This window comes from Actinia tenebrosa, unplaced genomic scaffold, assembly GCF_029948245.1.
Source record: "Actinia tenebrosa isolate PJP-AT-01 unplaced genomic scaffold, QUT_ActTen_1.0 PGA_scaffold1__47_contigs__length_23844297, whole genome shotgun sequence".
Taxonomy (NCBI): Eukaryota; Metazoa; Cnidaria; class Anthozoa; order Actiniaria; family Actiniidae; genus Actinia; species Actinia tenebrosa.
In genome coordinates, this window is record NW_028292578.1 from 12668289 (window position 1) to 12681899 (window position 13611).

Below are 13611 nucleotides of genomic sequence, written 5' to 3' on the forward strand. Positions count from 1 at the left end.
GATTCCTTAATCATATCAACGGTTCACCTTTAGGAATGAATAAAAATATATATATTGAATATTCTATCGAAGAAAAATACTTTTTTTCCTTGAGATTTGCCGATAATGTTTTAAAAACAAAGATGGAATTTCATTATTTAAAAAGAGTAAGATTATGAAAAATGTTTATAAAATCCTTGTCAAAATTGACAGAGATATATAAATGCATTTAGTTTAAATGTGAAGCGTAAAAATTGCTTTATTTTTTACCTTCGTTCGTGGTCGTAGCGTCGCTTGATTTCTCATCCTTCAGACCGTCCTTCAGACCGTCCTTCAGACTTGATTTTAAGATTTCTTGTTCTCTCGCACTAGTCTTCGATGGAATTTCTCTTTCCGATTTAATAGGAGGTTTAGGAACGGGTTTCTTGGAGGGAAGTATCGGCTTCGTCGAAGGCTTTGGAGGTACGGGTTTTTTCAGCGGTAAACTCGGCTTAGAGAATTCAACGCTTGGTTTAGGCTGATGTTTTGGTAGTGGAAGCTTTGGAGGTTCGTGGTCGCTTGCTTTCTTCATATCTTTTTTATTTGGTTCACCAGTGCTTTGAGTTTCTTGGTCAGGAAGTGGGGGCGGGGCGCTCTTCTCGAGGACTGAAATCAAAATTACAAAAGCCTCCTATTGACTCGCTTCACTACACAAACATTGCGGGATTTCCTTATGATTAAGATAAAACACAGGCCATGAAATATTATCGATTTTCTGAATATTGACTGCTATGTATTATTGATTCACGCCTGTCCATTTGTCTAATTCAATGAGGTTTGAAAAGTGACCGTGTCACGCAAGTTTAAGTCACGCAGCGTCTATTGAACTCCGTCCAGACGTGTCGTTAAGATGTAGTCATGACAAAGTAAATATACTGTATACCAAAGAAAAATAATATTTTGACTAAGTAAGGATACAAAACGGGAAAAATTAAAATGAATTGAACTGAATTAATTGTTGAGCGAAGATGTCAAAAAAAGAAAATATTTTAAGAGACTTTAAGATAATATGAACTTTTTCGCTATCGTTCGTTAAAGTGCACATGAACCCTTTGACAATACTTTCAGTACTGATTCTACATGAAGTAAATAGTTGAATGGTAAAATATTTCTTGATTTGAGTGATGCGTTTCTAAGTTATGAAGGTTTATACTTTCAATATGCTAATGAGCGTGACGTCTATTAAGGCTTAATTAAATATACAAAATCGAACTGGTTCATAGATACAGTATTTAAAAAGCATCATTATTTTACTCATGGTTTACATGAAAGCTATTTAAAATTTTTATTTTCAAAATGGCCAGCATTTAGTATTACTAGTTACAACAAAAACACTCAAATACCTTACCTGACGTCACCATCATTTACATATTGGCAGTATAAACCTTCATAACTTAGAGACGCATCACAAGAAATATTTTACCAATCAACTATTTACTTTATGCAGAACCAGTACTGAAAGTATTGTCAAAGGGTTCATGTGCACTTTAACTTTTCGTGACGAAAACGTGCGTTTAGAAACGTTCGCAAGAAATTAGTGAACGCGTCGGTTAGCGGTCGTGAATTTACAGAGGGCGATCAAAAAACGTGCAAAAAATCAGAAACTTATGAACCCAGACAAGCATGATTTTGTGCAAATTAGAACACACACAAAGAGTGTGGGATCAAGTTATGTCATTTTTCTAAATATTATTCAGTTTATAAAGAATGGCAAAAACAGTAATATAAGGCTGCGTTCATAATGTATGGCAGAAAGGGGGGAGGGGAGGGAAGGGGAAATTTAGGGGGGACCGGAAAATGTTTGACCAGTAAAATGGGGGGGTTTGAAAATTTTTTTCAAAGAGTTGCAGGGGATGCAACATTTTTAGAGAGATTGCCTGAGGGGATATTTATTTTTTGGGGGACTTAGGAGGGGGACTTAGGAGGGGGTCTTAGGAATGATGTTGTCATTTAAAGATTTCACCTGCCCCCCTCTGCCATACATAATGAAAGCAGCCTAAATGCAAAATTACCTGGGGTGGGAGTGGGCATATGCTTTCTGTGAACATGCTTTGGTTTTTCCTATATTCAAAAATGCATACATGGGTAAGCTTTCTCAAAATTTCTCTCCTTGTCTTGAAGAGTTGCCCCAGATTCTCCGTCCCACATAAAAATTAACATGTGAGTCAAAAGTTTAGCATAGAATACTGTATTATGCAGTGAAAGTCAATGTGAGTGATAGGTGCAAATTGGAAACCAATTTTACTTTGTTTGATTTGTATTCATATTCATGTGCCATGCACAACAATTAAACAAAGAAACGATACTCTAAAGAATAACATGTAGTTTGAAATGGAAAAAAAATTACTTAAAAACATTCAAGATAAAAAAGGGTAAAAATGAAGAAATGGGAATAAAAACAATTACTTAATTAAAACTTTTGTGTCCCACTGGAATTGCTGCAAAGAGTGTACAGGGTCTGGAAGGGGTGGGGGATCCCAAATCATGTGCTATTTTTTCCCCAAATCCCATGTCGATCTGCATCATTTTGCCATTGACAACCACATTCAACCTACAGTATTTAAAGGCGTTTGAATTCAGTAATTCCGAGTCATGGATGATGACAATATCCCAAATTATGTAAAAAAATTTTTTAGTTTCCTGGATCCTGTGCTATATTTCATCCACTTCCTGGCTCCCGCAAATACCCTTCCAGTCCCCAAGTCTACTGCAAAATCTGTCTTTACTTGGCATTTTACTTACTTTCTCCTCCTCTTCCTCTGGTAGCAATTCCACAAAGTTATCAGGAAAGAGACCTGTCTTCCCCTTCAGTTCTCCTTCCCACCAGCCCTCAGTGTCCTCTACATCTTTATTAAGGACTGTTACAATATCTCCGACTACTAAGTCTAGTTCATCGTCGTTTTGCTTCTCATAGTCGAAGAGTACTTTTGCTCGTTCAACTTTCTTGGTGGGCGCTGTTGGTGCTGTGGGATGCAAATCAAACAATAACAAAGTTAGGAGAGCACTAAGACTTTATAAAATTCATTTTTCATTACCCCTGATTTCATTAATATGTTCCCATCTCATTTTGTACTTTACATTTGGTTTTCAGACAACAAAAGGAGCTACAATAGGCATGTTTAATGTCTATGATTGAGGGCAGACTATGGTGTCAGTAACTCTATATTAATTTTCATAGTTCCAGGTTTTTTTGTTCGTTAAACAACAGCCTTACTCGAAAATAAAGAAAATAAAACTTATACTTAGAAAGATTCACCAAATCCCCTCATAGAAATAGTATTTTTCATTTTTAGGAATGAGGTAAAAACAATGGTCCAAAATAGGGACCCAATTTTATGAATTAAGGTGGTGGGTACCGGTACATACCCCTACCCCCTCAGAGACCTGTTTAAATGCCTGATACTGGGGGTGTGTAGTGGCAATTTCTATACACAAATATGTTTTCTAGCATACAAGCAGACAGACAGTCCATTCATTTCTATGATTTGGCTATTAGTTTTGGAGATATTTGGGGGCAAAATCTAAGATTTCACTTCCAGAGGTGGTGGCTACCAGGTAACACCAACCCTCCCCCCTAAATCGGGTACCGTGAGATGACAATTGTTTTGCCCTCATCCCTTATTTTGGAGAAAAATATTACGTTTTTGCAAGAGAAAATATCAATATTTTTGGAAATTTTTGCCGTGACAAACAATGCATTGCAATCCTACATTCCAAATCACCTAATACTATGACAGTGGTTTGGAAATGTGATCTTAATTCATATAAAATTTGTTCAATTTTTGGTATGTTTTTCTTCGAGAAACATTAATAGCTAGAGAAGGTATCTAGTTTTTTTGCACACAGACTATTTTGTACACACATTTTTGTCCACATATAAAATTGCCTATTTAACATATCAGAAGTGCACACGAGATATAAACAGTGCCATATTATCAAAGGTCATAATGCGTATGTAATAAATGAAAAAAGAGCTAGGAAAGAGTTTTTAAGTCTGATCATATTTTGAAGTTAGTAGTATAGGGAATGGGGGTTCCAGCGCAATCTCAACACGGGCAAGACCCGTGTCAAAAATCCACCTACGGAAACAACCCACTCCAAGCGTGGTTGGGGGCAACAGCGCAAATATGTTAGTCTATATATGGAGTGCGAAGAATGTAAGAGAACTTTTAAGAAAGAAGCGGATTTGAAAAAGCATTTGAAAATGAAGACGAAGTGTATGAGCAGTTATGATTGTGGATGTGGTAAGAAGTTTGAGACTAAGGTTAAATTGTTTTGGCATTGTCAGGACTGTGAGTACGACTACGACGACTTAAAAAGTGCTTGGTATTAGGTATAAAATATTTCCTATTATATAGATGGAATCCCAAAGCAACTTCAGCACGGTGTCAATACCCGGTAACGGTGAGATTGACGTTAGACAGTTTTGGCGTCAGTCAGAAAGGAAGGTTAAAAGGACTCTCCGAAAAGGTATAGAAGAATTAGGGGCCCTGAAAGCGAGCATAATGGTAGAAGTAAGTTTGTCAAAAGACGAGGTAATGACGACAGCAATGTTGCGATCAAAGTCGTTAGTGATATTAGAATCCACGAATCTGGATAGGTCACTCAGTGAAGCCTTAGAAGCAATAATGGAGTCGCTGTCTAACTACACGAAAGAAGGATCGGGTTGGACAGTAGAGGAGGTTGAAGGAATAGAGATAAGTATAGCCAGGTACGTACCCATACGAGGGGGGAGTTACGTACCGCTACCAACGTGGGTAGAAAGGAAGAAGGCTATTGTAAACGTGAAGAATGAAGACAATCGATGCTTTATGTGGGCAATCAGGTCTGCACTGTATCCAGCAGAGAAGGATCCCTGTAGGACAAGTAAGTATCCCACAGATGATTTAGAGTGGGATGGTGTGGAATTTCCCATGCAGTTGATAGACATCCCCATATTTGAGGAAATAAACGATCTAGCAATTAACGTTTACGGAGTCAGAGAGCAGACGATAGTACCGTTAGTTCTGTCAAAAAGTAAAGGAGAGCGCGTACATTTATTCTACCACGGCGGACACTACTCATGGGTTAAACACATTAGCAGACTATTCTACAGACATACTAAGCACAAAGGTAAAAAGTACTTCTGCGACTGCTGCTTGCTGTCATTTACATCCTTAAATACCCTAAAGAAACACGATGAGATCTGCCGCGGAGTCGAAGAAGTGGCGCAACGGATCCAGATACCCACCAACAAAGAGCTTTCATACGCAGACCATCAAAAGCAGATGCAAGTGCCTTACGTGATATATGCAGACTTCGAAGCGTTGATAACTAAGGAAGAGCAGAAACGTGGCGCCACGAATAAGGTAGGATTACACGAGATCTGCTCCTTTGGTTACATAGTAGTCAGATCAGACGGTAAAGCAAACCCTCCTGTGATTTACCGAGGTAAGAACGCAGCTAATGAGTTTCTAGAAGCATTGCGAGAAGAGGAGGGGGAGATTAGAGAACAATTAAGACGTCCAAAGAAGATGGAATTTACCAAAGAGAACCAGGAGGCTTTTAACAAGGCAAAAAAATGCCACATTTGCCAACATACGCTTCTTCAGTTTGGAAGACGAGTCAAGAAAGCGTGGGATGAAGATGGAAAGTATCTAGGAGAAGCTCATTTTAAATGCGGGAAGTATGCTAAGAAAGGTGAGAAGCCGGGAAGGCCCTCCACGCACTGCATTCACTGCCACAAAGCATTTGTTGAGGATTTCTATGTGGATAAGGTTAGGGATCACTGCCACATCACGGGTAAATACAGAGGAGCGGCTCATTGGAAATGCAATATAAACTTCAAAGTAAATCCAGACATGGAGATTCCGGTGTTCTTTCACAACCTCCGCGGTTACGACTCCCATTTGCTACTACAAGGAACAGACGGCTCCGACGTCAAATGCATACCCAACAACAAAGAGCGCTACATGTCCGTAACTGTGGGTAAGCTAAAGTTCTTAGATTCGCAGCAGTTCATGGCGGACTCCTTAGCAAACCTCGTAAAGTATAACACCAACTTTCCCATTTCCAGTCAATACGGCGCGGAAAGGAAAGGAGTCTACCCATACGAATACATGGACTCCTGGGATCGATTCAAAGAACCCCTACCACCCAAAGATCGCTTCTACAGCACCCTAAACGAGTCTGGTATAAAGGATGAGGAGTACCAGCATGCGTTAGACGTGTGGGAAAAGTACTCCTGTGAGAACATGGGGGACTACCACGACATCTACCTAAGGTCTGACGTAGTGCTGCTTGCAGATGTTTTCCAAAGCTTTAGAAAGATGGCTATGGAATATTACGGATTGGATCCCGCTAATTTCTACACGGCTCCTGGGCTCAGCTGGAGTGCTTTGTTAAAGAAGACAAATGCGCAGTTGGATCTCCTAACGGAGTACGACATGTATCGGTTTATGGAAGACGGTATTCGTGGCGGCGTATGCGGACCCAGCCGACGTTACGCCCGCGCAAACAACCCCTTAGTAGAGCACGACCCAGAGAAACCAACCACATACATTTACTACCTGGATGCGAATAACCTTTATGGTTGGGCAATGTCACAGTACCTACCTGTGAGAGACTTCGAATGGGATCCAGTGAAGCCGATAGACTTCTACATGCAGGTAGGAAAGGAGGAAGACAAGGGTTACGTCTTAGAAGTGGATCTGGAGTACCCAGAGCGCCTGCACGACGAACACAATGAGTTCCCCTTAGCACCAGAAGCGATAGAGATACCATTTAAGCAGCTAAGTCCACTGCAAAAGCAAATGTGCCCTGGTTACAAACCGTACAGGAAACTAACTATGAACCTGATGGATAAGAAGAAGTATGTGGTACATTACCGCAACCTGCAGTTCTACGTGCGACACGGAATGCGCGTAGAGAAGATCCACAGGGTCCTAAAATTCACGCAGGAACCCTGGATGCGCCCCTACATTGACTTTAACACGCAAAAGCGTACCGCAGCGAAAAATGACTTCGAGAAAAACCTCTTCAAACTGATGAACAACAGCGTGTTCGGAAAGACAATGGAGAACATCCGCAAGCGCGTAAGCGTAAAAATAGTCAGCACCAAAGAGGAAGCAGAAGCATACGTGTCACAGCCAGGCTTCGTTAGATACGTAGAAATGCTGAACTTCTACGTGATTCACATGAAAAAGGCAAACCTCTTACTAAACAAGCCCGTTTACACAGGCTTTACGGTGCTGGATCTATCGAAGCTGCTTATGTACGAGTTCTACTACGATAAGCTTAAGCCAAAGTACGGAGACCGCTGTCGCCTCCTGTACACAGACACCGACTCCCTAATTCTAGAAGTGCAAACGGAAGACGTTTACAAAGACTGCCTCCCCGACATAGGCGAGTACGACACCAGCGGTTACCCGAAGGAGCACTTCCTTTACTCTGCGAAGAATAAGAAGGTAATTGGGAAGATGAAAGACGAAATGTTAGGAAAACCCATCGTGGAATACGTGGGCCTGAAACCAAAGATGTACAGCGTGCTAAAGTTAGACGGCGTAGAAAAGAAAGCTAAAGGCGTAAAAAAGTATGTGGTTAAGAAGGACATTACGCACGAGTCCTACCTCAACGTATTACGAACACGCAAGGAACAGCGGCATAAGATGAACAGCCTGCGCAGCTATGGTCATCAGATACATAACGTCACGTAGGAGAAGGTGTCACTGTCTGCATTTGACGGTAAGAGGTGGATGTGTGATGACGGAGTGCATACGATAGCATTCGGACATCACACGATAAGCAGTTCTTCTTTGACGAACCCACGCGTGGGACCATCATGAAGATAATACAAGATGGGCTGGCCCTTCTTAGCTATCGCACTTCGGATCTGGTAAGTTTCCAAAGACCAATTAGGATCCGTAGCTCTTTTGGATCCTCCTTCTAATTCACCCGGCTCATAGAGATATCGAACCGTGACATTACCTAATTTCTTTTCATGGGGGAAGACCGCCCTCGAACTTCTGACGAAGGACTTGTGTTCCACGTGTTTCTTTTTTATGGCATCCTTGGGTTTCATTCCCGTAGCCCTGGCCGCCTCGTTGTTCGAAGCTGCGACGACCTGGGGGAGCCTCTGAGTCCATTCCCTGTTGCGTTTGGAGGGATCTTCCAGCTCTTTCCAATACTGGTACCCAAAGAGACGCTCGGCCAAGGTCTTATTGAATCTTTCGACGATGCTCTGACCCCTGTGGTACTCTGCTTTAGCTCTTCTAATCTTAGTGTCGTGGTCTTTCAGGGTCTTGGTAACCACGCCCATAAACTCCGTCCCCGCATCCACTTGCAGCAGCTTAGGCCATTTCAAGACGCGCTTATAAACCCTACCTAGGGCTTCTGCGACTTCCCCAGAATCCTTGCTGGTTATAGGTTCGGCGTCCTTGTATCTGCTTGCGATATCGACTACGGTCAAAGCGTACCTATAGGTCTTCTTTCTCACCTTATCGTGCGGCAAGAAAAGCAAATCCGCCTGATGAACTTCATTAGGGGTATTTACGGTGAAGCTGGGCCTGGGAATGTACTTAGGCACGGGAAGATAAACCTGCCAGAGGGTTTGTTTTTTCAACCAGTTCTTAGCCGTTTCGTCTGATACCCTGGCCGCGGTCGCGAGTTTCTTGATAGCTGACGCTCCTCTCCAATAGCCTTCAGGTCCATAGTAAATCCTTTTAAGTTTGTCCTCTACGCGGCCCATTATATGAATTCCAAAACAAGATTGATCTTACGTCCGTTAAAATCCACCGTCTTTCCGTCCACTTTAATGGTGATGTTTATGCTTTCTACCAAATTAGACAAGTCATAGCTCAAAGAAATGGGAGTGTATTCTACTGGGTCAAATGGATTACCTTTGGGCAGAAACTTGGACATAAGAGAAGACTTTTCTCCATTGTTGTAACTATGGACTAAATCGCAATAGACTTCGTAAGAGGATGCGACTTTCCATTTCACAGGTATGGCTGTGTTGGTAATCGTCTTGCCTGAAGCACATAATAAAGATCCCAATGGGTCAGACTTTCCAAAAGTCATTGAATAATTTGACATATTATGTTTGAGGGTCATTTCGTGCGGCAATCCTGTGGTGAGAGTATAACCGTGTTTTGCTAATTCCTTGGCCAGTGTGATTGGTGTGTAATGTCCATCGGGCAGCAATACGGCTTGATAGTTAGATCCTCCTGTATGCTCAGTGACTATGCCCCTAATCAGGTTATACCAAGAATTGTACAAAGAGCAACTAACCAACCGAACTTTATGGGCTTTGATGGGGGGATTCAGATAAGTGGTAAAGTTATTCTTGTCGCTTTCCAAAAAGACGATCATATATTACAGGGAACAAGTCCCCTTCGTTAGAGCAGATACGCCAAGGCTACGCCTCCCGCCAGCCCTGCAACTCCCACGAATACCAACTCACTATCTTTTTGTTTCTTAGAAGGCTGATAGTAATCCTTGAACTGAGGCTTTTTTAACGCCACTGTGGGATGCGCTTGCGCATAAAGTTTAAAGGCGTAGTCTGTGTTTTCGAAGTTCTTATCCGCCTGCATTTTGTCTTGGTAATTCTTATCCAACCAATCCCTGTAAGCTTGTCTTTTTTCATTCCAAGCTGCAACGTCCCTTTGATATTTCTCCAGCGCTAAGTCGTGCCTCTTCCTTTCGGCGATAGATTCTGCGTTTCTATCACCGCTAACTAATCTATCCAAATACTGACCACCATAATTAGCCCCTGTAAATGCTAAAGCTGCAATGACTCCACCTGCGACTAAGCTAACCATTATACATTAGGTAGGTACTTTTCCTTCCGTAGGTAATCCTTTACCATGATAGCCCCGCCAACGGCAGCGGTCATCTTAGCAAAATTAGCGAAGCTCTTGCTTGGGTCTTCAGTAAAGTCTTCTTTGAGCACTTTCTTACCTACCCAACCAATACCCGCAACGATGGAAGTAATGATAGCTGCCTCTTCAACAGTTTTCAACAACGCGGTTGACATTATATTACAAAGCGAGAAGGAAAATCTAGGTCGCCACGGTACGTGGTGATAAATCTACTCCATTTCAGGGATCTTACTTTTTCTAACCTCCACAGGTGCGCGATACGTTGGTGGTTCTACCTTTTTCGTTGCCCGCCATTGTAAGTAGAGGCTGCCTGCTGCTATAGCGACTCCTAACGCGCCAATGACGTATCCCGGATTAATAAAGGATTCCTCTTCTTTTTCCTCCACCTTTTCTTCTTTTTTGGCTTTGTTCTTCCTGTTCATCTCCGCGAGCTTCTTTCCGGCAGCGACTCTGCCCGGAGATTTAGCCTTGGTAATCTTGGTATCTTCTACGGGAGCCTTTTCTGGTTGTTCTTCGGTGCCACTCATCTTATATTAAGGGACTTGAAGGACTTGACAAGTTACTTGATGACGACTTGACAATGACTTGGCAATGACTTGACAACGACTTGACTAAGTACTTGACAACGACTTGACTAAGTACTTGAGGTGACTTGATCAGGCACCTCAGCAAGTGCTGCCTGGAAGACCTTTTCGACTTCTCTGTCCTTCTTGAAGTCCTTCCAAGATGTTCCAAAGGAACCTAGTACCTCCTTCAAGTCGACGTGCTGAGCTACGTGAAGCGCCGCAGAGGCGACTGCCATTAACTTACCGCACTTCAAAGACAACCACCCACAGGTTATCTTAAGTTCTTGGGATATGACATAGTCATCTCTTATGTCCTTCTGTAGTTGCTCCACGTCGTCTATGGGCAGCGCAAGTCCAAGCAGTTTAGTCGCAAGTCGGATGGCGGAGTCTGCGACGGCGTCCGTGGTCTTACTTGCAAGGGCAGCCTCATACCTCTTATGGAACTTCTTGACTTCCTCTTCCGACAGCTTATTAACCTGCTCATGGGTAAGTTCCCTGCCTATCATTTCCTTGCACTTCCCCGAAGACACAAGGATGTTGAGTTGTTCCTTGAGGTTACTTTCATCTAACTGTGTGGGGACTTCATCTAAGAGCTGCTCAATGTCCATATACATTAGGAATCAAAGATTCCAACCGCGTACGGAAACCTCAAAGAGAAGATCATCTTGGAATGTTGGTGCGTTTTTAAATGCCGCATGTATTCGTGTAACTGTTCCTTGGATATCTCACCGCCGTAGTCGCTTAAGATGGTTTCCAGGTCAGACTTACTTGGAGTGTAGAAGACAACTAGGGAGCCTATGTTTTCCCTGAAGGGTTTAGAGACACTGGTAAGCTGCTGCGAGAGCAACCAAACGCTGATATTGTCGTGTCTGCCGCTGAAAGCGAGCTTCACTAATTCGGAGGTGCGCTTTTTTACGTCGTCCCCACAGGCAATGTCATCCAGTATGAGTAAAGTCTGTGTATCTTTAGGGAATTGCTTGTGCCAGAACTTCAAATGGCTGGATAACTCGTTAGGGTCTAAAATATCTACGAAGAAGTCGTCATCTTTCACTCCTATGCCTTCCCAGGTGCGGTTATTCACGTAGGTGGGACAAAGCAGCACTATGTAGTCAAAGCGGTATCTAAAGGATCCTAATAGCTGCTCCACGATGAACTGGGTCTTTCCACAGCCGGTGGGTCCTACTATCAGAGCGTTACAAGGCATGTGATCTGGGTTCATATATAGATGGAACCAGTGGAAGCAGTGCAAAGAATTGTCGCCGACGCAAAAGATAAAAGAGACACCATAGAAATGCAAAGGGAGGAGATAGGCCGGTTAAAAGAGCGCGTGCAGGAATTGTACGATGAAATGTGCGACCTGAAGCGCGCAGAACGGTTTGGTGCCTTGTTGACGATTGCGACGTGGGCTAAGGAGTCCGTTAAGGACTTCATTCGATACCCTCTGTGATCATATATATGGATTGCATTACGAGTGAGTTACCGGCGGATTGCTTGTTTACCGTGCAACCAACACCAAAGCCACGTAAGAAGAAGCAATGTAAATGCTTTCACTGTAATAAGGATTTCCCTGAAGATGACTTCGTTGGGCATTGGTGTCCTGCGGATACTAAGGCGAGAAGGACCTTAGATGATATAAGTGAATCATGAGGTTCAAAGTAGACCTATCGATTGCAAAGAGGCTCTTAGGTAAGTCTTATTTTTTATTGTTATTTTGTTAAATGGAAGATAGATCGTAGGTAAGTCTTCTTTTTTATTGTTATTTTGTTAAATGGAAGATATGTACTAATTTCAAAGATAGACCCCATCGTTTAACAATTTAACAATAAAAAATGAGATGCATATAATGAAGTGCATGCAATGTGATAGAACTTTTAGTAGCAAGCAGCGACTACAATACCACGTTTCCAAGAAAGTCTGTCAGAAGACCAAAAGCACCAAATGCAATGATTGCAACAAGGAGATGTCTACTTTACAGGCCTTACAATATCACCGTCAGAATAGAGTCTGTCTAAAAGGCTGCTGTACTCGCTGTGACCAACCCTTCTTCGAGGAGAACTGGCATAAATATCGCTGTCGTCGTTATCATCTCGAAGACATTGTCTGTGAAGTCCATGGAGACGTAGCAGAGCGTTGTTGTCCCACAGAAACGTCCAGGACTTTGACTAAGTTAAAGCAAGAAATAGATGAGATCTTCGTTGGTTTCGACGACGTTGAAGGTGTAAGGTGGGAGAATAGGGAACATTGGGAAGGAATCTGTGAAGATTGTGGTTGTAGACGTAGCGATCAGCATATTTGGTGCTGTCTTTATGATGGTCCTAAGCCCTTAGATCATTATCTGTTGGTAAGGAAGGAGTGGAGTTTAACAAAATAACAATAAAAAATAAGTATATAATGTTACCTTACATTGCAGCGTTCTTAGGAGGTGTGACTATTACCTTATCGGTGTATGAAATGACGGAAAAAATGAGGTCCGACGTAGCAGACCAATACTTAACCGCTCATGAGGATGACTAATCACACAATGGATTAGCTTCAGTTCTACGTTCGATGTCAAACTTCCATCGACCATTGACCTTACCATGACTACGTATGTTGGTGTATTCTTCGCCTTGCAGTACATACCTTACACAGTCGGGTGCCCATAATGTGTACTCCTCACCGTCGCGTTCCAAGACTAACCTCAAACGGTTGATGTCCTCGAACATGACATAATTTTTTATTCGGTATGAGACTCCTTGCAGCAGATCGCGCCAGTGTGTTTGTTTAATTATCATTATATCTATGAAATATTCTTTGGTGCATTCGTAAAGTATCTTGTGACTTGAAAGCCTTAACGCACCAAGGACAAGGTATGCGTATTCCAAGGGCATATTCATTGATTTCCCTACAGAGTAAGTCATAATCGTTGCTTACCATGGTTAAATATCCATTATCCTGGTATCTATCCATCATATCTTTCTGCTTATCTGACAACACGCCATTGCCCTTGGGCGTCTTCAACTCCAGACAGAGTCCATTGTATCCCTTATGAGCATTTACGATTAAAAGGTCAGGTTGACCTGCTTGATAACCTTTCTGCCAGCAAGTGATGCGCTTGTGACTGGAATCCTGTAATTCTCCTAGACCTGGAGCAATTAGCATTTGAGGGTGAAATCTACGTATGTAATCTA

The 13611-nt window shown here is 42.3% G+C and overlaps 1 protein-coding gene across 2 annotated transcripts in view; it reads right to left on the reverse strand.

Moving 5' to 3' along the window:
• The window catches only part of LOC116303942 (SH3 domain-containing kinase-binding protein 1), a 32814-nt gene that overhangs the window by 6513 nt on the left and 12690 nt on the right, over positions 1-13611 (reverse strand). For both annotated transcript variants that reach the window (XM_089033270.1, XM_089033271.1), the window contains exons 6-8: positions 2761-2981; positions 2031-2079; positions 250-624 (exon numbers count right to left, since the gene is read on the reverse strand). In XM_089033270.1, coding sequence (XP_088889396.1) covers positions 250-624; positions 2031-2079; positions 2761-2981 — 645 coding nt within the window. The remainder of the gene's footprint in view (positions 1-249; positions 625-2030; positions 2080-2760; positions 2982-13611) is intronic.